The 26,211-nt window shown below is 36.8% G+C and overlaps 1 protein-coding gene across 1 annotated transcript; it reads left to right on the top strand.

Moving 5' to 3' along the window:
- The first annotated feature begins 18,995 nt into the window (after positions 1–18,995).
- pou3f1 (POU class 3 homeobox 1) lies at positions 18,996–21,511 on the top strand. Its single transcript, NM_001016504.2, has one exon. It carries the CDS (start codon positions 19,030–19,032, stop codon positions 20,155–20,157), a length of 1,128 nt encoding a protein of 375 aa, NP_001016504.1. The 5' UTR covers positions 18,996–19,029; the 3' UTR covers positions 20,158–21,511.
- The last annotated feature ends 4,700 nt before the right edge of the window (positions 21,512–26,211 follow it).

Below are 26,211 nucleotides of genomic sequence, written 5' to 3'. Positions count from 1 at the left end.
TTTGCAGCACCTAGACTCCATTGAGATTGCATCATATGAACATGCTGGGCTTCTCTGTAAAACATCTGTTTGCAACAAAACTTGTAGCCGCAGATGGGAAGTCAGCATGCATTAGGATACAGCTAACGCAGGCCGACTGTGAAGTGTTAGACATCATATTTATCCACATAATCTTCTTTTCGTTTTAGCACACTGTTCTCTGGCAGTGACTGCTGTGTATAAACTGTCCCTTTCAAACACTCAGATTTTTATTTGCAGCTTTGCACATCTTATACCTCTTTGAAATATCGATAAACCCCTGAAATAGATCACAGTAAATGATCTAGTGGTTAAAGGGGAAATTACAAAAATGTATGTGATTATATTTAGTGCTAGTAAAATACAAAATTCCAGGCTATTTTACTGCTAGAAAATGGGACACGTGATATTATTTACATCATGAACAACTGTTATTTTTTCCAGTTTATATGGAGTGATATTTACACAGTGCAAGACAAGGCCCAACAATGGGGCATATATATAGAAGAATAACACTGTTATTCACAGTTCTTAACAGTTCGCAATAAATAAATGTCACTGCACCCCACAATTGCATCTCTTTTCGCAAAAAAAGCAGATGGTGTGAAATAGTGCATGCAGTATGGCAGAATGGTGCATGTAACACTTCTATACCAGCTTCAGCCTACAGCTTTTTTATACTATAACCCTCTGCATTTACCAATAAAAAAAGGCCGGGTCAGGATGGGGGGGAGTTGTAGTTTCACAAAAAGCTAGGAATCTGCAGTTGATTATAGGTAGATGGGGCCCCATGGTTGATATTTTACATGGGGCCACAGCTGTAATGTTGCATAGTTTAATGCTATTTTAATGTTGAGTGTGTAGGGGTTAATAGGGTTGAAAAAAGACCAAAGTCCATCAAGTTCAACCCTTCCAAATAAACCCAATATGCATGCACAAACCTATACTGAGCTATCTATACACTCACATACATAAACCCATACTGACCTATCTATACACTCACATACAGACCCATACTGACCTATCTATACACTCACATACATAAACCCATACTGACCTATCTATACACTCACATACATAAACCCATACTGACCTATCTATACACTCACATACAGACCCATACTGACCTATCTATACACTCACATACAGACCCATACTGACCTATCTATACACTCACATACAGACCCATACTGACCTATCTATACACTCACATACATAAACCCATACTGACCTATCTATACACTCACATACATAAACCCATACTGACCTATCTATCCACTCACATACATAAACCCATACTGACCTATCTATACACTCACATACATAAACCCATACTGACCTATCTATACACTCACATACATAAACCTATACTGACCTATCTATACACTCACATACATAAACCCATACTGACCTATCTATACACTCACATACATAAACCCATACTGACCTATCTATACACTCACATACATAAACCTATACTGACCTATCTATACACTCACATACATAAACCCATACTGACCTATCTATACACTCACATACATAAACCCATACTGACCTATCTATACACTCACATACAGACCCATACTGACCTATCTATACACTCACATACATAAACCCATACTGACCTATCTATCCACTCACATACAGACCCATACTGACCTATCTATCACTCACATACAGAACCCATACTGACCTATCTATACACTCACATACATAACCCATACTGACCTATCTATACACTCACATACATAAACCCATACTGACCTATCTATACACTCACATACAGACCCATACTGACCTATCTATCCACTCACATACAGACCCATACTGACCTATCTATACACTCACATACAGACCCATACTGACCTATCTATACACTCACATACAGACCCATACTGACCTATCTATACACTCACATACATAAACCCATACTGATCTATCTATACACTCACATACAGACCCACACTGACCTATCTATACACTCACATACATAAACCCATACTGACCTATCTATACACTCACATACATAAACCCATACTGACCTATCTATACACTCACATACATAAACCCATACTGACCTATCTATACACTCACATACAGACCCATACTGACCTATCTATACCCTCACATACATAAACCTATACTGACCTATCTATACACTCACATACATAAACCCATACTGACCTATCTATACACTCACATACACAAACCCATACTGACCTATCTATACACTCACATACATAAACCTATACTGACCTATCTATACACTCACATACATAAACCTATACTGACCTATCTATACACTCACATACATAAACCCATACTGACCTATCTATACACTCACATACATAAACCCATACTGACCTATCTATACACTCACATACAGACCCATACTGACCTATCTATACACTCACATACAGACCCATACTGACCTATCTATACACTCACATAAACCATATATACCAACATCAATACTAACTGTAGATATTAGTATCACAATAGCTTTGGATACTATCCTTGTTCACGAACTCATCCAAGCCCCTCTTACTATTATTTACTTACTATTACTAGGAAGGGCATTCCCCAACCTCACTGCCCTCACCGTAAAAACCACTTACGCTGCTTCAAATGGAAGTTCTAAAGGGGTGGCCTCTGGTGTGCTTATTGTTTTTATCTATCTATCTATCATGTCTATGGCTAGCTTTCTTATTGTAAGGTACAATGTATTATGTTATTATAACAGAGAAATGCATATAAGTTAAAAATGAACAATTGTTTGTTGAAATAGGTGCCTATGGGGAATGCCAGTGGTATTTCAGTGCTTTCTAAATTAAAGGTCTCTCGTTAATAGATCCCCTACATCAGCGGTTCTCAACCTGTGGGTCAGGACCCCTTTGGGGGTCAAACGATCCTTTCACAGGGGTCGCCTAAGACCATCGGAAAACACATATTTCCGATGGTCTTAGGAATAATTTTATTCTTGGGGGTCACCACAACATGAGGAACTGGATTAAAGGGTCGCAGCATTAGGAAGGTTGAGAACCACTGCCCTACATGTATAGAGAAATGTGTGCTTATTGATTGTGACCAAAACATTGGACTTAAAATGATTTGTGTCAATGTGTTTGTAATTGTATGACGGCAGTTCTCCTCTTTATATATATAAATATATACCACATGTAAAATGAAATATCTGAATAAAGGAAAAGAACCAGCAAATTCGTTTATATCAATCATCTCCTTGGAAATCTTCTAGCTCCGTTCTGCAGGAGGATAAGAAACAAAGGTAGTGTCATGGTGTTCAGTGCGAAACGTATGCTTCCTTTTGCCTGATCTCTTATCAAACACACAGGATTGTGTAAAACACAGCTCTCTCTCCCCACAAGACAGGCAGCGATCTGAAGCAGGCGGTAACTCTCAGATGTTCATTCACATATAACTAAAAGCTGACAGAAAGTTTTCCAGCAGCCCTCCAGCGAACAGATTGGAAATAGAAGTGCCTCTCTCATTGACTGCCACAGTCCTTCACCCACTGGGATACAGGAAATATGGAAAGGGTTTACTATTTCTATACTTGTCTTACACTATTAACTGAGGAATACAGAGACATTACATAGCATCTGTAAATACTGATATATTCCTGCTCTTAGCAAGTACATTTATTGACTAATCTGCTGGAAATTTTTATGTTGACTATACATATGGGATCTGTTATAAGGAATACTTGGGAGTTGAGATTATCTGGATTAGGGGTATTTCTGTAATTTAGATCATGTGTGTAAAAAACAGTAGGATTGTGTTGCCACCAACATGCATCTATGCTAGCTTAATTGTGGAATTGTTTGCTTAAAAAGGGAAATTGCATTTGCATTTTTAAGAGCTTTCTTGATAATGGGTTTACAGGTAATAGATCCCATACCTGTAATATTAGATTCATCCTGCACAGTAGTTGGGCTGGAACTATTAGCCACTGAAAATTGGCACACTTACATGCTTAACTGTACTTGCCAGAAAAGATAATGAGCACCAATTACACTGCTTTATTGTCAGAGGGAAAATCTCCTGTAAATAAGAAAATTTTGTTTTCTTTACGTTAGATGGACAGAACAGTGTATAATATGCAAGAACACCTCTCCTCCTCTACTGCAATGAGTTTGAAGCAAAATGGTCTAGGATGCCACTAAAAGAGCAAAATTTCTAAATTAAAAAAACATGAATTACATTTTTTGTGTTACCAGAGAGCTTTCTGCCACCCCTGTTAAAGTGCCATTGGAAGCAAGGTTTCCCCGTGACTAATTGTAGAAGCACCCCCTGATTTTCTGTGAACATGACCACCTTCTCTTTATACATAAATTTGTACATATACTTAAGTGGGCTGCTATACTAGTTCCCCTACCTACTGTTATAAAACAACAATAATGGATGTTTACTATAGAAGTCCTTAGAGAAAAAACAATGTCTGCATGGGTTCATGTAAAATACAGAAAATGAATTGTTTGTGTAAAAAGTATAATTGTGACATGTATATGATGAAAAAAATGAATATGAACTCTCCATGTTGTAGGTGCTGTTTCAAATATCTTTCTGTTATAAAGAGTTATACTTGCCTGTGGCAGGCTTGTCCATATACAATGTAAAATGCTTTACCTGCAGACCCCTGGTGGCACATGGGGCTAATGCAGCCAGTCTGTCGGACAGCTTGCTACCATTTAATCTACAAGCATTTTTATACTGTGTAACCTTATTCTTCTTTTAGTTTGCCTGTGGGAATGAACACAAGGAGCAACCAACATTTTGTAGGGCTGGCAAAATGCTAAAAGCCACGAATGCAGTCAGGAAACAGGAAAAATAACAGGAAAATAAAATGAAAGATTTTCTTTTTATTTAGAATACAAAAATTCCAGAATGCAAAAAAGGAAGAAAGCTTGGCAGAGTCTATAAGGGGCCCATTTACTAACATTTGTTTTTTGTTTATTTTCACAAATTGTATTTTTTATTCGTGGATTATACTAAATACTTGAAAATACTAAAAAATTTTATTTTTTTTAAGCATAAAAATCACTAATATGCAACTTTGTCATCTAAAAGCTGTTCAGGTAATGTAGACATGGGAGCGTTCTTATTTGCATTCTTTTTGAGGTTTTTTTTGTTTGTTTGTGCTTTTTATATTTGCATTTTTTTGATAAATGAGTAGACGTTTGTGTAAAAAGTGAGTTTAGTTGTGTAAGAAAACACCTTACGTGTAGCGCTCACTTGCACCTGTCAGCACTAAACTCCCTCAGCCCTATTATGTCCTGTGTATGTATTATAAAGCAAAGGTATTGTGCTGCGGGCTTGTTATGTTCTTTAGCCTTACACTTAGTGCTAATAAGCATGGCCGTCTCAGTTGGTTAATATTTGTTTGTAATTTGTAAGTATTATTTATGATTTATTTATCCTTTTAATGTACAATAGTACAGAATATTTTGGTGCTTTACAAATACATGTTAACAATAATATACTGAATATGTTTATGTAGTTTTAAAGTATAACACTGATCAGTAATGGTATATCAAATGTTTAAATAAATATTTTTTTAACTAAGTAGATATTTTTTTGTAGAGATTGCACATGTGTGTGCTCATAATCTGTATATGTGTATACATGACAAATATATATATATACATACATGTCATGTTTAAACTCTAAAAGGAAACTATGACCTCCTTTATTCCAAGAAAGTAATTTACTACCTATCAAATTATAACACAATTATTCCTGAGACTCCCTTTTTATTGTGAAATACCCCAACTCCCAGCCACACTCCACCTCCAATGAATGTGGATACACCCTAATCCTTTCAGTGTAGCCTGCCAAGTTTAACCCTGACCTTTCCAAGGAACTGGAGACCCAATGTTTCTGCCTTTTGATCTATGCTATGCCACATATTTACTAGCAATATATGGAAAAATCAAAGGAGCTGGCATTGGACGAGTAATCCATATATTAATAAGATAGCAGCACATGCCATACTATAAATTCACCTTAACCACAAATTTAATTTATATACTCCATAAATACTGCCAAAGTATTATAAAAATTATATTAAAAACAGGGAAAATTATAGGACTAAAATTTGCAATAAATTGCTCTGTTTTTATTACTGCCCTTTTTGAAAGGCAATAGCATATTGTATTACACAATTACAACTATAACATAAGGAAATACACCCCACAATGCACTGCTAAATGTTTGAATCACAAATATAATGCTAATGTGGATACTTTCCTACAAACTCAAAATATGCACTGTAAACATCAAACTCTTCCACAGTATGTATTCCTTTTTAATTGATCTTACTTGTTCTAGAACAACATCTTAAGTAAAAAGTCACATACAACTGCTTTTATTACGTAGTTATTAGTAGTTTTTTAAATAGAAATGTATCAACTTGAAGGCTACTTGCAACAAAACGATACCCTGAATTTTGACTATTACAAAGATCAGGATAGATTCAGCAAGATTGGAATGATTTATTCAGCTGGATGAGGGAAACATATTTTATGTTATATCCCAGTGAAACAGTAAAAGAACTCTATAAGGGAAATCTGAAACTGAATTAAGAAAGACATTTTTATCAGCATAAATAGTTTTCCACTATAATCAGGATGTGCATTCAGTTCATACCCAAACAAACTTGCACCTGCAGAATTCTGGGAATTAGGCTGATGCCTCACAGGGCAGACTCTTAGCCTGCATTTAACAGCAGGCTGAGAATCCACCCCACGTGGCATCAGCCTGAAGGCTCCATTGTTGGCAAACATGGCAAATTCAATGCAAATTTTGCACCTTGTACAGTATACTTGCATAGTAAATAACTATGTACCTAATTATGTGCACAGAGCCCCTTATGCAAATGTGCTTTAAAAATGGAATTTCATCCATTCACCTTAAGATTTAATCTTGACCTACTGGTCTGTCAATTATTGTCTATTTCTGTTTAAAAAAAATAAAAGCAATTGATATCTCACTTTAATAATGTAGTCATGTTTATCTCACTTTACTAATACAAGAGCAATAGAGAGATTTACCCCAGTATTAAATTTAGTTATGATGTCCTCCTTAAGAAACAGGAAAGAGACAATTCCAGTACATGACACAGATAAGGTACACACTGAAACCTCAATACAGTACCAAGTATATGGCTGCTATATAAGTGGTTGCCCTGTTTGCAAGCTATTAGGTTACTCCTGCTTCTCATTATCACTGATTAATGATTTAATGATTGGAAATTACATTTTAACCCTCCCTTCCAAAGATCTGCCCACAAGGTTTGGACCTTTGCCACTAAATAAAATCAAGGCCTGGTTGGAACTCCTATATAAAGGAGAAGCAGGGAACATCCTGCCCTGTCTCTCCTTTATATTGTTGTTTTTTGGGGGATCTCACAGGGGACCCCTGCAGTGAGAACCTACCATATGGTACAATTTTTTGGAGGTGTGCAGCACCACATACTAGAATTTTTAATGGATAGAACTCCTAGACCCTCTGCCCATTCTCAAGATGGCCTGCTGTGTGTATAAGCAGCGGAGGCAGAAAGTATGATATAAAAATGGAATTAGGAGTTCAAAATAATAGGGAAAAGTGGAAAAAATGCTGAGAATGAAGATAAGGGGGAGAGAAAAAAGTAGAAAACGGTATAATGATGAACAAAAAAGCAGGAGTGGTAATGTAGGGGAAGGGGAGAACAAGGGAGAGGACAAGGAGCAAATAAAAGTACAAAGACTGATAAACAAAAAAAAAAGAGAGAGAGAGAAAATGGAAAATAAGGGAACAACAATTATCAAGGCAGTAGGTAATCAACAGAAATAGAGTTGCAAATACAAGTTGGGTGAAGAGAGGAGCAAAAAATATTTTGGTAACTGGGTGTGAGACTCCCTGGGTGGACACCAGCACTACTGTTTCAAACTTCATAAGTTTTCAGTCATTTCCAAAAAATAAACTTCTCTATCAAGATAGTGTAGTAGCTCCTTTAAAGATAAGTCTTAGCCCAGAAGATGCAGGGATAGTAAGGCATTTCATAATATGCTTTTTTAAACAGAAAAAAAATTGTTAAAATGGTCACTTGCAATTGTAAATGCATTGATAATATCACATATGAATACACGTATAAACAATTTTGTATAAGGGCACATTTACAGTAAATAAAGCTTTACTTTTGGCATACTTGGGAATAGTGAGGTAACAGGAACTATAAGGCTAACTATGAGGATCATACTGACCACTGGTGGCCCATAGAGGTCGTGATTGGGAGCTGGATAATAGTGATGTGCAGGCCAGCCCGATACCCACGGGACCGCAGGTTAGGCGGGATCGGGACGATCTTGGCACATCACTTGTGGGTCACGGGAAGGTTCTGGTTGAGTTCTTTCCCTAGCACTGCTGGCTAACTCTTCCAGCTTGTGAAGTTATAGGCGCGCGTCCAACACGCCCTGCCCTTTTTGTGACATAAGGTCAATAAATATAGGGGAGAAGCCATGTCGGGTTAGGTGCCGGTGTGGGTCGAGAATGTAAAAATCTAAAACCTTGCGAGTTCTATAGAAGTCAATGGGGGGATAGTCATAGGCAAAGTCAAGCCATATTCTCAAACTCAAATTTTTCGAGCTCGTAAATTCAATGAATTTGAGATATTTGAGTTTTTTATACAAACAAATTTTCCTTATTAATAAATAAGTGACCATTTGATATGCGTGTTTACTTGATTATTTAAGGACAAACTCGACTTCACAAACTCAAAAATTGATAAATAAACCCATAAGTGTTTCCAAACACAACACTTAACAAGGTACACACTAGGGGGCAGATTTATCAAAATTTGAGTTAAGCACTAACTATATATTTATACCAATGGGAATTTTAGAAGCATATTTATCAATGGCTGAAATTTAAAACTCACCATTTTATAAATACAATAGTAAAAATCCCATAGGAATGCACAGAAAGCAGGTGAATTTTTTTGTGGTGAGCTCAAATCTCACATTTTGATAAATCTGCCCCTAGGTGTCTGATTGATGTATTGCAAGAAGCTATACCTCCACTTCATTAAACTAAGAAAAGCTGCTTAATTAGTTAAAGAAACAGGTTTCTGCCAACAAGGTGTCAATGTAATTAAACTCTCCTTTATCTCACTTTGGAATTAACCTCCGATTTTATACCAGACACTGTACTAAAAAAACACTGTACAAGGCCAGTGGTACAGTGGTATCTGCCATCTAGGGAAAAAAAACTCAGTGATGAAAACACGCCTGTCTGCCTGTAAAAAGTACTTGTTACCTAATGCATGTATTTTAGTACTGAGGTCTGCCTAATGAGGGTTAGCCATTTTAGTAAAACTGTAGTAGGGCCCACTTTTGAATATAAGGTAAGCTTTTTTAGAATACAAGGGGTTTGTTACATAAGCAAAGAAAGAATGTTTGGGTTCCTTGTGATGTTTAGAACTGAGCACTGCCTTGTTCCTACACAATTGTAAATGAGCCCCCGGTTTCTGATTTTGTAAGGGCAAGGATACACTTAGTGGTCTATTTATTATTGTGTGTAAAAAGAAATTTGCCGAAAACATGGTGTAAAAAGACATGTAAAATAAATGGTGAATTTTGCCTTGCAAATGCCAGATTTTATGCAGTTATTCTCCAGTACGCCATTTTTTACATGGCGAACCCTGGCAATGTATGGCAAATTTAGTCACCATTATTACATAGCATAATAAGCTTAGGATCTACTTTTCTCTGCCTGCCTTTTGTAGCTGAACTGACAGGCAGAGCATCAGCCAAAGTGCAGCCAGGGTCGGACTGGGCCGCCACGTTGGCCCAGACCCAATCCTTTCACCGCTCCCCCAGCCGCCGTTGTCCCTCCCCTGACTCGCTGAAAGTAAGTTTTCGTGCTCAGGGGGGGACAACGGGCAGGTGGCAGGAGCCCCTGTGGGGAGTTGGGGGGGGCTGCAGGGACCCCCAGTCCGTCCTTCAGTGCAGCTACAAAAAGCAGAGATTGGCCTGAAAAATTAAAAGACATTAATTTTTAGTGCAGTTTAAATACACAAGGTAGCAAGTAACCCGTAGCAACTAATCAGCCATTACATATGATTGGCTTAGTCAGCTGGGATAATAAGGTAATAACTGATTGGTTGCTATAGGTTTCTGAAAAGGCAAAAAAGTTACACCTATGTCCTTACATTGATAAACATGAATAAAAACATGCATTTTACATCTTAATGACAGTTGACAGAGAAGCATAGAAAATGCTTGTTTTTGAAGTTGGATAGATCAAATGCCATTTAAAAACTATTTTAAGCCATGCCACTGAAGTTAGGTAGAGTTATAGCATCCCAATATGGAAACCGTTATCCAGGAAGCTCTAAATTACAGGAAGACCATCACCCATAGACTATTTTTTCTCTGTAATAATAAACAATACCTTGTACTTGATGGCAACTAAGCTGCATGAATCCATATTGATGGCAAAACAATCCTATTGGGTTTATTTAATGTTTAAATGATTTTAGCAGACTTACCAGAGGGTTCACAATTCGCATTTGGCCATTTTTTGCATGTAGCCCACTGTGTGGGGCATTGTGCAAATAGCCACAGGCCTCTGCGCTTTATTTGAGAGCTCGTAGACCTGCAGTCTGCACCTAGAATTGAGTGTGGTCATGCTAAATTCTATTTTGACATGCAAGGGAGCAGAAGGTTTCTCATATAGACACACAAGTAAGGGAGTGAAAGGGGGCACCACCTGTATCAGGCCCTGCAGGGTAAGGGTTGGGCTGTATCTCCAGACACTGCTTTCTCTGCAGGGAGCACTGGTTTTTTAATCTGGTGCTCTGTGCAGACAGCAAAACCTCAGAAGCACAAGTGCTGTTAAATGAGCACTAAAGGGCACCCTTTTGTGATCCCTTAGTTCTCACAGGCTACAAAAAAATATTTACACATAGGGGCAGATTTATCAAAACACAAGTTCAAATCCCGAATGGGAAAAATTTGGATTGGAAACGAAAATTTCTGAAGATCGCAAATATCACGAAAATGCTTCCAAAAAAATCGTATTAGTCATGATAATATCGTATTGGCGATTCGAAAGTCACAAAATTTTTGTACCGAGCGATTGTAAACAGCGGCAAAACCGATCCGATTTTTTCCCGATAAAAATACGAAAAAGTCACGGAAGGTACGGAAAGTCGCGTTGAAAAAGTCGCGGAAGGTACGGAAAGGTCGCGGAAAATACGATTGGACCGATCGAGCGAACGGTCAGAGCGTTTGTGGATAAGTAAATTTGCCCCATAGTGTTACACTTATCATATTATGCTGTATTAAATGGGAAAATTAAAATATACCTGCCATTATGGGTGAAATAATATATACATATGAATATATATGTTTTGGTGTTAATATAATTTATCAGATTTTCACCTTTCATATTTGGGCCCAAGCAGCTTGCAGTCTATTAGACTGCTTGAAATTTTCACAATAAAGAAAAAAATTCAGAATCACATACTGAACTATAGAAGGTATGTGATCGATGTGACTGATATAGCAGATAGAAAATTTATGTAGGTTCCATCAGTTTGTTTACTATTGGGGAAAGTTAATGTTGATAGCCTTCAGAACATAATCCACAGAGGCCACAAAGAATCTGATCTGTGGAAAACTGTAGTGGAACTGAAGGACACATACACAGACAGACGGATAGGGATGACAGACAGATGGATGATAGATTAGACAGACAAACAGACAATTAATTTTTTTGAGGCATCTACCACCTTCATCAAGTCAATACTTGCCAAGGATTTAAACATCTGACACTTAGGCTGATATTCTACCATGTGTATTAGCCCATAGGATACAATGATATTGATAATCTTGTGTACCGGCTCATATGGTACAATGTCATTTAATTAAGTTATGATTGTTCCTTGTAACAGGCCTGTACTGCTGTGTGACTGAATCACGTTTAAGTGCTTAGTGAATTTTTTATTATTATATTAATACAGGTATAGGACCCATTATCCAGAATGCTCGGGACCAAGGGTATTCCAGGTAAAGGATTCTTTCCGTAATTTAGATCTCCATCCCTTAAGTCTACTAAAAAATCAATAAAACATGAATTAAACCCAATAGGATTGTTTTGCATCCAATAAGGATTATTTATATCTTAGTTGGGATCAATTACAAGGTACTGTTGTAGTATTACAGAGAAAAATGAAATCAGTTTTAAAATTCTGAATTATTTGATTAAAATGGAGTCTATGGGAGACAGGCTTTCCGTAATTCGGAGCTTTCTGGATAATGGGTTTCCGGATAAGGGATCCCATACCTGTATTGTCTTCATATACAGCCATCAGGAATGTGATTTTTCAATAAATGCCATATTAAAAAGAGAGTGCTGTGCTTCTAGATGAGTTTTTATGTTGTTGTGGGGGTGTGGATTCCCTCATACCACAGGCACTTCAGTAAGGATTGTTTTGCTATACAGTGGTGCTGTACCAGTTTGAAATTCAACACAGAATCCTCTGCTCCTACTTCTCGGTAGGTAAAGTTGCAAATGGATGGAGTACATCTGTGTGCCATAAAACTGTTTTATTTCCAAGCAGCAATGCTGAAAGGTGGATTTTCTGTGAAAGTGCTTCTTGCAGCTACATTTTTCCACCTATCCCTGAAACATCTTGTAACATGGATATCATGCAGTATAGTAATACCCCAAAGTCATCTTCATTACTACACTACTCTTGTTACAGAAAAAGATATTGCAAGGTATACTTTTAAACCCACTTTCCTCAGATTCCTGGTTTGCTGCATAGAGGACTTCTGTTGGGGTCCCTGGGAGTTTTTTGTATGCAGCAGTATATGGAAAGATTAGGAGTATTGTTATCTAAAATAAAATGTAAAAGGTAAACAGAACTGCTTTACTCTTCGCTTGATATATGTGCCCCTCACACTGTTCGTTTTCACCAAGCCTTCCTTGCACTCTTGCATTGTCAGTAAATGTTTTTATTTTAAACTTGCTCTCCTTTCTTTAGGAGTGTCATATTTGTGTTGGCATTTTATCTTTATTGTGCAATAAATGATGACAAAAACACAAACATCTCCTGTTACAGTAACTTGTTTGAGTATGTTTTCTGATCGGAAATATATATTTCAGATTAAAGACATTCACTGGATCCATGGACTAGCCTGTGCCAGCAGCACTTCAAACCACAGTGAATATTCTTGGGAAAGGCTTGTACATGACTATGGAAACTGTTGTTATTATTATTAACGTATTGGCATATTTATGTCTCTTATGCATAGGCCCTCTGAAACAAGTAGGTGTATGATGTTAACTGTTCGGAACCTTACATTTACTTCACTGGATTATTGAAAACAGCACTTGGTACTTTGGGCACTACATAGATTAAACAGTATTTGTGACCTCTCTGACAGCTGTTTCCTATTGGCTGACATTTGGAACTGCACTGAGAAAAGGCAGATCTACATCCGTATTATGTGATGGGACACAGCAAATAAGCTGAGAGCAACAGACTTACCAGCAACAGATCTAGGATTTGTTTTGCTGCCTGTGGAAATAAATGTTACTGCAAAACGCTACCACACAATAGGTGCAGGTTCTACTTCTAGGATGAGCAAAATTAACTGTGTCACAATACTGTATAAATGGCAATATTTACTAAATAATAAGCCATCACGGTAGACTTACATGTTTGTGGTATAATATATGTATATGCAGGAGCTCTAGCATGCTAATTAATATGTGTGTGTGTGTGTAATAATACATATTATACATAAAGCAGTGCTTGTATACCTTGAACTTAAAAACAGACGTGATCAAGATATTAGTATAATTAAAAATATGCCACTAAAAGTCCTACCTTCCAATCCAGATCATGGCATGCAGTTACATGAATATGTAAGAAACATCATAAATACATAAAATATATAGACAGACTTCCTACCCTCTTTCTCCATCTCTCTCTTTATATATTTTTTTTTCATACACAAGCACCTATTTATACAAAAGTTAAAGTGAATGAACTAAAATAAAGTACACAAGAACATATTAAACATTAAAAATGACTTTAGCATGCATGTGCGGCAAAATAATCTGAAAATCGGAGTTATTGAGTTAGCTCTCCGGCTGCTGTTTGACTACAACTCCCACCAACCCAAAACAGCCTTTGTCTGTTTGAGTCTGAAATTTGTAGTTTAACAATAAACAGCTAACAAAAAAACTGACAAAAACTGTAAAAAATGGAAAACATATAATGTTCAGTTTTGCCTTAAGACAGTTTTAAGCCAAGGGGCACTCTCTAAGGCTCTGCCCTGCTGTAAATGCGTACCCTGTATGTGTATATATATATATATATATATATATATACAAGATCTCTCACTCCCACCTGACAAGTTGTCTGCTTGTCCCCTGCTTGCCAGACTGCAAGCCAATGTATATGGCCCATGAGGCATCTTCTATAGACCGTAGGAAGTCTGACACCAGTTTTAGACAAGATAATGCATACACTTTTACCTTTAAACATTAAAGTCACAAAACTTCATGCTTTTGTTTCAGTACTAAATATAGAACAGTAGTAAAACCGTTTCAGATGCTTGGTTATAGTTTCTCATGCATGCCAAATACATCAAATATTTTATGGCATTTGTAATTTTCATAACCATGAACCTCTTTTAAAATTGACTGTAGCAGGCAAAGCATTAATATCAAACCTTATAGGAAACATTTGACCTGCAGATATAGTATGCTTTAAATATATGTAAAGGGAAAAAAGAGGAATGGGAAATTTTATTCATTAAAAAAAGTCCTTAACTTAAAATGTTAGATATACATTGTAGCTTAAAAACGAATTAAAAAAAAAAGGAAATAACATTTGAAATCACATATGGAAAAAGCGTGATGCCTTTCCCTGTATCTTTGTAAGAGTTGTGGATTTTTTTTTAGGTTAAACAGAAGCCTTTCTCTCTCTGGGTGAACCCTATTCAGTGAGCATTCTGTAAGCCCTTTAATTCCCTCTCCATAGTTACCATTGGGATCCTGACAAATATGTTCCTTCACAAAGACAAGGCCATATTCTTCACAATGGCCAATCTGGACACTTTTAACCAACTTTTACTGCCTGTCCCTGTAACACCATAACAGCTAGTCTTTCTTTTCACCAGCTCCCAAGCTTCTCCCCAGCTTTTGATGTCTACAAATTAGAGTAACTGTAAAATAGAAACCAAGGGATTTTTTTGAGTCGGTCATAATGACATCAGATGGGAAGCAACGTTCTTGTATTTGTCCAACAAGGGTCACGCAGGGTATAGTTTTAAAAAAGAAAAAAAAACTGCAGAAATTGCATTTATTTAAAATAAGCCAACATGCAGGTCACAGGATACGGACTTATTAGCATGACAGCTTTGTGGGAAGCTTTTACAGCCTAAAATAATTGAACCTGCAATTAAGAAAACAAAACAGAATGGCTTCATATTAGGTATTATAAACCCATGGGCCCAATGCAATATATATATGTGTATATATATATATATATATTTATATATATATATATATTCCTGTATGTGCAATACATTGATATACATTAATGGAATAAGCGTATATATAAAATGATTTATTTGTTATATGTGTTAGGATAGATAGATAGATAGATAGATGATAGTTAGATAGATAGATAGATAGATAGATAGATAGATAGATAGATAGATAGGCATTAAGCTTATCACAGTTCCCTTTTCACCATACTTCATGTAAAATTAACCCAATCAGGTTGTTTTTCTTACATAGTGGTTCTATAATCCTTATACTCGCATATTGTTTTATCGTTAAACAAATGTATATATTTTATACACCTAGCAGTAGTTATATGACAAGTACCTCGTTTGCGTATCTTCACACATGTAGGTCAGCAGTTTTAATCTATTTCAATAATTTCTTCTCATCGTTAGTAAAGTCAGAGAACTGTACACCAGATTATACCAAATAATTGTGATTCTTTTGACCAACCCTTTTTATATCTTTACACTTTTCATAGAGAACACTACCAAATAGAGATACTACATGCATTCATATGATTACTCATTTCGGATGAGTATGATGCTGGTGGCTCCCAGGATCCGAAGGGTTAAAGTGGCATCTTTAATAAATTGTTCAAATCGCTGGACATAATTTAAATTAAATTTAAATCTTCCAAAAAAACATAAATACAATTGATGACTAAATTTGATTTGGAGTTACAGGTTCTTGTATTTCAGGCTGTTTATGCCCCGTCTGCCACTTCAGCAATAAAACTACAATTACTGAACTTAGTTTGCTTTCAAAAGAAAGGAGCACCATTTAAAATAGTAATAGAGGTGTAATAGATCTTTTTGACCTTATTCTAAGAATCTATTTCTGAGCAAAATATAATTTAAATATAACAAGAATTGGTGTCTGCCTGTCCCCCATCTATCTGTATCACTAAACATGCACCTGTCTATCCTTCTTACCATCAAGAATTAACAGTGGTGGTTTCTTTATTTACATTTACTCAGATACATGGTATCGCAAGGAACAAATAGTGAAAGAAAAGTTTAAACACAGAAGGAGATGCAGTATAGTAATTAGAATATGTCCTTTATTTGTTTTAAATTATTTAAAATAAGGAACTTTTAGACAAACTTCACTGACTTCCTCTTTATTTTTCAGAGTTTATGATAAAACAAAAACTGCCCCCCCCCCCCCCCAACCACAACAACCTATGTCACACATCAGGCACCAAAAAAAACAAAAAAAAAAAAGAAACACAGCATTAGGAATATCATTTGCAATCCGTCAACACAAATTGAGGCTATCCAGAATGAAAACACAACAAGACTTACCAAAAGAATGGGTTTCCATGAAGGGAATCTGTAATAATAAAAAGAAAAATGTTATATATTAGGTTGTCCTTTTGAGTTGGGTGCAGAGGAGTGGAGGTCTTGTTATAAAAATAATTAATAAGGATCCAAATATATTTATATATGTACACATCTGTATGTGTGTGGGTATATATATATATTATATATAAGTGTGTGTGTGTTTACGGTGGCAGGGTGTAGGATGAGTGGGTGAATGAGTTCAGAATGTTCATGAGGAATCTGATTGTGTGTATGTACTAGCCTCCCTTTCTGCTCTGTGGATGGCAGCTGCTCTGCAATTCATACAACTGGTAATTTGCAGTTAGGGCAAAACGTGAATAGAAAAACAATCAGAAATCAGTGGAGGGAGAGGGAGAGAGGGAAAGAGAGAGAGAGAGAGAAAGAAATGGGCTATCGGTACCTAATTGACTTTGAAAGGCACCAAAACGCAGTTTTATTTCTTAAATAACACCCAGCCTAGCAAACAGTTTGTTTTCCATGCCCTGATAGATGCAAGAGGATTAAAATTTAATACAAAATAATTAGTTGCAGTTATTGGAATGCCTGTGTAATTATATTATTTTGATTTAACAACTTCGGGATGCCAGGCAAGGAGGGGGAATAAAAGGCTCCCAGCCTTGGAAATAATGCTTATTCTTCTTCTATTTCAAATACTGTCAGTAACAGCCTCTTCTTTCATTAGATCATCCGTGCAAGCCTCATTAGAACACAGAATATTTCATATTGGTGCCTCTGAACTTCCAGCACAGCGCAAGGAGCTGGGAGCAACTCATTTTCATGTTAAACTCCCCTGGTGTAAAGTCAGTTCTTCTGCATTTGCAATAGACACCAAGTAATACCAAATGCTTTGCCCAAAATAAATAATTATTGAAATGAATTTAAAGATAAACTGATTGATATACAGATCATAAGATGAACCGCCGTGTTGCTCTCAAAATAAACATAGTTTTTCTATACATTTTATCATCAGCCTTTTTTTAATGTTATATTTTGCATGCATTGCTTACAAATATATAAAGTTTACCCAAGATATCTTTGCTGAAAATACCATTTTCAAACTAAGCCACCCATGCTGGAGTGAAATAACAGCACATATTAAATACAATTCCATATAAGATCAGCTTAAATGAATGAATTATAGAAAAGAAACATTTATTGACATAGGTGGGGATCACCTTATCTGGATCAATAGGCTGCTGCTTTGGTATCTGTTTAGTAATGCCCTGGTTATAGCTGCCACAGAGACTCATGGACGAAAGCTTCAATGCAACTTCGCCCCAAACTGTTGTTGAACTACAATTCTCGAAACCCTGCAGCAGCTGGAGCCCACCAGGCAATGGCAATGGTGGGTGTTGCATCTGGGGGCCACAGGTCAGATACTCTGCTAGATGGAGGTACTTGGCCTGCTCCCTGTTATCAGTTTCCCCAAAACCTCTCAGCGAAGGGTCCAACCTGTTGCCCTTCGGCTGCTGTTAGACTACAGCTCCCAGCATTCCTTGTTGCCAAGGGACGTTAGGTGATGTACTTTGTCAGCTGACGGCGTCCATTCTGCTTCTTTTCGACCTTACACCTTGGCGATCAAGGAACCTGTTACAAGGGTATAAGATCGCTATAGCGGCCGTGCCATTCTATTAGCACAGAACACTGCTAATAACCCAGTTATGAAGTAGAATTAGCGGCGGCGGCTAAACTCTACCCAAACTTGTCTAGCTCCGGCGCGCAGTCTCACGGAACACAAGGGGAGAGGAGAGCGATATTCCCAATCATTTATTCCTGTGGAACCTGCAAAACACACACTCCTTACTCCCCCACGTGGTTGTTTGCAAAACAGCATGAATGAATGACAGCGTCCAATGAGAGCGAACGGCAGCAAGTCCATCTGGCGCCGCCAGCCACTTAGAGGAGAGCGCGGAACCAATGAAGCGGGAGGAGGGGGCGGGCGAGCTGTCATTCATCCAGGAAGGAACCAATGCGCCAAGTGGGGGCGGTGCCGTCGGCGGCAGTGTTTCTTCACTGGGCTGGATGTTGGTTCTAAAGCGCAGAAAGCTGGGAAGTGGCAGTCAGTAAAGGAGTAGGAGCCATGGCAGCAACTGCTCAGTACCTGCCGAGGAATAACAGCTTGCCTTCCAATCCGCTCATGCATCCGGACTCTGACAGGATGCACCAAGGTACCACCTACAGAGAGGTGCAGAAGATGATGCACCAAGAGTATTTACAAGGCTTGGCCACTAACGCCGGGCATCCCATGAGTCTTACCCATCACCAGTGGCTGCCCAATCCTGCCAGCGACTGGGGCAGCGGATCCCATCTGGGCGCACAGGCGGAGCATGGGAAAAGTGGGGTGCAGAGTAGCCGGGAGGACCTGAGCAGCAGCTTCCATCACCACAGGTCGCACCTGGTTCATCAACAGACTCCCAGCAGTCATGCATGGGCACAGAGCGGGGGGCATCACCTGCCTCCCATGTCCCCCGGCTCAAACAGCCACCAGCCCCTTATCTACTCGCAGTCCTCTTACACTAACCTGAATGGCATGCTGGGACCCCAGGCTTCCTCTTTGCACCACAGCATGAGAGACCCCTTGCACGATGACCCCGGAGTTCTTGATACTCACGTAGAGTCCCCTCCTCAGCATCTCAGCCACCATCAGGACCACTCAGACGAAGACGCCCCTAGCTCCGATGACCTGGAACAGTTTGCCAAACAGTTCAAACAGAGGAGAATCAAGCTGGGCTTCACACAGGCAGATGTGGGCTTGGCCCTGGGCACCCTCTATGGGAACGTCTTCTCCCAAACTACTATCTGCAGGTTTGAAGCGCTGCAACTGAGTTTTAAGAACATGTGCAAACTGAAGCCCCTACTGAACAAGTGGTTGGAGGAGACAGATTCCACAACGGGGAGCCCCACTAACCTGGACAAGATCGCAGCCCAGGGCAGGAAAAGAAAGAAGAGGACCTCCATTGAAGTTGGGGTGAAGGGGGCATTGGAGAACCATTTCTTAAAGTGCCCCAAGCCCTCAGCTCATGAGATCACATCCCTGGCAGACAGTCTCCAATTGGAGAAGGAGGTGGTGAGAGTTTGGTTTTGCAACAGAAGGCAGAAAGAGAAAAGGATGACCCCAGCAGGGGTCCCTCACCCCCCCATGGAGGATGTGTATTCACAAGCAGAGACCCCTCCACTCCATCACACACTGCAGACCTCAGTACAATGACTAAGAAATATATAAAAGAGGGGAATTGTGAGGGGGTGGGATGAAGTAAGTACTTTTGGATTTTACAAAAGAATATAGTTACAGGACCCTTAGGAAAAGACTGGAAAATCTCTTGCCAGAAGACAAATATAAGACACGCAAACCACAATAAAAGCAAACAAACAAAAAAAAAACCTTTCCCAATTCTGTTTGGTACAACTCCGCTCATCTAGTGTTCTTGTTCCTTCTTGAAGGTAAAAGGAAAAAAGGGGTGGGTGCCATTTATTAACCAGAAATCCGAGGGATAAGTTCAAAATTCTATGAACTGTGAATATTTTTTATTATTGTAAATGTAAATTCTCATTCTCACAAAGACTTTGGTAGCTTTGAATGGATATATGTGTGTTATTTATTAAATAGTCAGTTAACCCCTAAAGTTCTGTAAAAGGGCATATCTTTGGCTTGGAAAGGGGTTTTTAGATACCCCTGCTGTTTAAAACACGAAAAAGTATATATTTATTTGGGATTCAAAAATGATTAAATCACTCATCTTTGTTTTATCTAAAAGATAACATATCCAAAGGTTCTTGTTTTATTTTATTTTTTTCCTTTTTGTCATGAATTTATGATTCTTTCTCTTGTCAGGGGCAAATCATTGCCTGAGAAAGTTCATGCTGCACTAGCATTTCTCTGACTTTCCTGCCACACAATTCTTTACAATGGGATCTGCAATGAAGTAATTTTACAATATCAATTGTTAATGCTATTTTGTACCCATTTTCATTTACTTGCTGCTCCTAACAAAAAAAAAATCACATGCCACATGTTTAAGTTCTTTAGCATGGCATTTTATATTTGTGCCCAAAAGAATAAACCCAACAAACAGCTCACAAATCTCCAAAGGCTTCTGAAAATAGTTTGTGTACAAAAAAGAGGGGGAAGATATAGAAAACCAACAAACACAAAAAACAGACATATTCCATTATAAAGCAAATAAACTCTAAAGAAGATTTTTAACTGAATTGTAAATATGTGTTATATGTATACATATGTACGTTTTTGAAATTTGTGTGATGATGTTTTTGTTTGTTTCTGGTTTTTTTTTTCATTCTACACACTTTTGTACATTTACTAATTTGAAGAGGATATTTTAATATTATTTCCATATAAACTTGACCCCCCCCCTACTATTTATTTTGTCAGTTTTTGTTTTCAAGTTTGGCTCTGTAAATTACTTTGCAATATATATATTTTTTTTGGTTTGGTGAATTCTGTTTGTAACTTTTACAAATATAGATTTTGCAATTTTACTTTTTATATTTATGTTAAAGTAATATGGTATTACTTACATAAAAAGGAAGCCCTTTTAAAAAAAGCCTCATGTCTTCTCTCTTTTTTTTTTTTCTTTTATAAATACGTATAAATATTTAAGGTAGACGAGATGTGGATTTTTAATTTAAAATGCCAAATGAGAATGTGTTTATGCTATTTAAAATCAACTTAAATGTATTTGTGTAAATCAGTTTGCGGCCCTGGTATAAATAGTGCTATAAAAAAAACTTAATTAAAATAGTTTTAAATTCTCTCTGTAAAATGCCCTTCTCTCTATTGTCCCCCCCCCTCCCAAAAATAACTTTTCTTTTGGTCCTCAGCTGATTTGTCAACTCTTGATTGCCGAATACTTGCAAACCTCAGTATTTTCATATGTATATAATGGTAGAATATCAAGCTTTTATCTTTCCATTTTTTTCCTTTGTGAATATTATTTCCTTGCATACCTTCTTGCCGACGGTGTGTTTAAGAAAACAAAGTCCATAAATCTTTTTTTTTTTCAATTTGACCTTACATAGTGATCTAATAAAAAGACTGAAAATAAGAGTTCTCTATGTCTGTAGTGTTCTTTATTTAAAGATTTGTAAAAATCTGAACGTGCTGCAACATATAGATCCAGTTTATCACTTTATTTAAATATAACAGGATTAAAAGAGGTTTAATTCGGTGTTGCAATTTAGCAAAAATCAACTGTATACTTTTCACAGTAACATTTTGCTATTGGATTGCCTTCACTTTCAGTCAAAATAAGTGTTTGCAAGTGTTTTTTTTGTTGAAGTACCTTATCCAAAATGTATTTTGCTCCATATTTTTTTAAATTCCTTCATTTACAAGCAAAATGCAGAACTGCAAATCTGATGGTCTAACATTTACAAAGTCTCTGCTTTCATGATTTTGAGAGTACAGAGAGCATAGTTTAAAACAAGGTCATTATTTTCTGTTTTAGAAAGAGAAATGCAGTGGCATGTCTAGTTTTCTTATGGTATGTGTGTTGATCGGTGGGATGAATTTCATAGAGAGAATCTTTAAGTTTCAGGTACAAGTAAAGCTATATTGTAGCGATGCATTTTGCAAATGACTGCCTGTAACATATATATATTTTGTTATTTTTGTGAGAAATGCAACACACACTTAACAGTAGTAGCTAAAATCTAATCTGCACCAAAGCAGTGGAAATTATCTGTGTTGTATAAATCAGATTTATAGTACATTGTTTATCCACTGCAGACAGAAAACCAATATTTATGGTTAGTTGGAAGTTATGATAGCTGTGCCTTGTGCTGGCCTTTTTGGGGTGAGTTAAGTGGGTCAGGTTTTACAAAGACAAAAAAAAAAAAAAGCAAAGGCTGAAGGACATTTTATTAAGGATTTCTGCTTAAATCTACAACCAGTTCAATTTTTTTTAGACTTTGACAGCAGTGTTGGCAGGGGAAGTAGAAGCCATATTGTGTGCCCCTTATAACACTTGGCATAAGCTGTTTCCTGTTTTATTTTTTTTTTATTGGCAAAGAAACATTTCAATTTCTCCTTTTTTTAGTTTCTTTCGGCATTCATTGATGAGTAGTTAGCTTCAGGCATGTTTCAGAATATGGGTTTGTCATAGAGCATCCCAATAAATTAATGAGGTAATCATTCCAAAGTATTCCAAAAGACTGAGATTTCTTTAGCTATAGGGCTTATAAAGCACAGCAATAGCTGTCAGGCTCTTTAAAAGTTAATGCACAACTTAAGAAGTTCATTAGAACCCTTTCTCTTGTCAGAGTTGCCTGCAAATCATAATTAAACTATTATGCCTGTGTATTATTCTTTTATACTACAAGTATGGGATCTGTTATTCAGAAAGCTTCAAAATATAGCAATGTCATTTCTCCATAGTTCCTGTTAAAAAAAAATCTTAATTTTAACTGAATTGTTTTTCTTTAAAATATAAAGTCAGTACTCTGTACTTGATATTTTCTACACTACAATAAATGCATATTGATTGCAAAATAAACCAAAGGATTTTTTTTTATCAGTGCTAAAGTGCCCTTTTCTAGAAATCCCTAGGTTTCAAGCATACCGTATAATAGATCTCACACCTGTAAAATGCAGTGGAACAGTACATATTTTTAGGAGTACAGAATGAAACTGGTATGTATCTGTGTTGTTTTTACCTTTTTTTTTCATCTTATCTTCATAGATTTTCTTTCTACTCTTACAAAAGGATTAAATGTTTATCTTAATAATAAATCCTTTATTTATCATGCAGTTGAACTGCACAGGGAACTTAGATTTCTGTAAGTGGGGGTTGCACATATGTGATAACATTGAGGCACAACTCTCTCCTTTTTTTTGCGCGTGTGTCTTTTGTTGCCTGATGACACGTTCTGTGATTATGCACATGTATGGGCAGTAGGCAAACAAAGAAACACATTTCAGCGTGCAGAGGAGTGTATCTGGTAACCAACGTTTTTGTGTTTGAATGGATAGAAATGAGTGCAGATGTATATGTGAAGGATAGGAAACTCTTGGCGTGAACAGTGTGATCAGCCTTGAAACTTGACAAAAGTTTACATTAGAACCATGCTTTGGAAGTGCTAAGGCCTTGATTAAGCTCTTTTAATTATATCATATAAATTATGTTATATGTTAAGGTATTATATGGTATATTATGACAACTTTGGAGTGTGCTTTTCATCCTGCCTTGTTTCTAGCCCCTTGACCTGATACCAGCTCTTAAATCCAGTTGACATTTTGTGCTATATTACTCTATATTACTGGTTGGACTAATTTCACAGATAAATAAATAGATAGATATACTGTATATGCATGTGCACATGCTGGGTATTCTAAAAATTCAGCTACAGGTGCTAAAGAGATACATACACAGATATAGCTAAGGACATATAGAAAAAGTAACAGTAGAGATAGACAGATACATAGATGATACATAGATATATACATATACAGATCAAGCTAAAGATCTAAACAGATAGATCTAAGTGGTATAAAAGCAAGGTTCGTCTCTGTCCCACTGTATAGTGTTTTTTCAATCATATTTGCACAAATTACCTTTCAAAGCTGCACATATTTTTATCAAGCATTTCAAATATTATTTATAATAATATTATAAGGAACCCTATGTATTTCCAACATGTTGGGTGGTTTGCATAATGAAATAAGGATATTCAGTGTTGTTTATATATTTGGTTTTGGAGGTGTCAGAGTTTAATGATATAAACATATGTATCTGTTTGTGTATGCGTGTGTGCGCACGCGTGTGTGTATATATATTATATACAGTATATGTATAAATTCACAGATCTTGTCCTATCAATACTGTAAAATGCATTTTATATCATCTTAAAGTGCCCTGAGACTACAGAAATGAACAATTAACAGAACTTCATTATTTAGAAAGCAGATGGGTAGGATTAGCCAAGGGGAAGATATGATATGAAATCCATCTTTGGTACATATAATTTGGTTATTTGCTAATGACTCTTCTCACATAGCTTAGAGCAATCCTTCCTCAGGCTCAAAAAAAAAGGATACTTTTGGTGCATAGACTAAGTATTGCTGTAAGGGTCTATCTTTGTTATTTAATATACTCCAAAGCTGCTATATTCATCAGAAATGTAATAATAATTTAAAGAAACCATACTGAAATGTAGATATACCCCTGCAAGCAAGTTATGTGTCATTTTCTAATCACTTTGTTTTTTTATTAAATTAGTGTTAATCTGATGTGATATTTTAGAAAGCAAAGATAATACCACAGTACATATTCCAGACCCTTGAGTATCCCTTAACATCAACCAGATGACCAGAATAACCATAGCTTGTTAGTAACATACCTGTCTATCTGATATATTTTAAGGCCTTAGCATAATAAGAAAATATTTCGTTGGATTTATTTCTTGCTGAAGCAGTTTGGCTTTTATCTTATAGGTTTGGCATATAAGAGGCATTTTTGGTCATCCCTATGAATTACAAATAGAGGCATTTTCAGCTGTGCATTCCAACAATATTATCTATCTGCCAATGTACATACGATATAACATAGTTCATTTCCTACATTATTGTAGTATATTAGTTGAAACCAGGACGCTTACATATTAATACAACTAATTCAAATGGTTACAGTTACTCTTTAAAGAAAAATGTTGTCTAGTTTTCTTGAAAAACACTATGGAAAAGAGGTTCATTTGTAGGGGTAATTTTTAGTAAATAAATGAATAGTTATACTGATGCTGGTGTGTATAACCAGTAAAGCGTTGGACTTTAAGCCAAAGTGCCCTTATTTAAAGGATAGCCCTATTTAATTGTGAAACCAAATAATAATCAGAGATGCATTACTTTGCCTAGCTATGCTTTAGTTAAAGATTAGTAGTCCTAAATTCTGTTCCTATGGTGCTTTACTCATAGCTTTTATTGTTACTGTGTATATTCGTTAAAAGTCTGTCTCAAGCTAATGGGGGGGTCTATCAGCTGATGACTGTTGTGGTTTACGAGGTGCTGCTAATTGAAGACCTCAGCAGAATCTCTGTGGGCCTACAGTAGAATGTCTTTGCACAATATTGTATATGTGCTGTTTATCTCTCTTTAGATAGTAGAAATTATGGAATAACACAGCAAGCCAATAGGCCTTTTAAACATGAAGGAATAAAAATAAAGTCCCAGCAATTCACTTAATACCTGATACTAGTAACTGCAGAATGGAATACTGTTCTGTAACAGCATGATTCTACTACTCTGTGTTCC

This window comes from Xenopus tropicalis, chromosome 2 (genome assembly GCF_000004195.4).
Source record: "Xenopus tropicalis strain Nigerian chromosome 2, UCB_Xtro_10.0, whole genome shotgun sequence".
Taxonomy (NCBI): Eukaryota; Metazoa; Chordata; class Amphibia; order Anura; family Pipidae; genus Xenopus; species Xenopus tropicalis.
Note: the sequence above shows the minus strand (reverse complement) of the source record. Positions and strands in the feature narration are given on the sequence as shown.

Excerpts from the sequence above, each read along its gene's own strand:
- pou3f1 (NM_001016504.2), top strand. The coding sequence starts at position 19,030 with ATGGCAGCAACTGCTCAGTACCTGCCGAGGAATAACAGCTTGCCTTCC.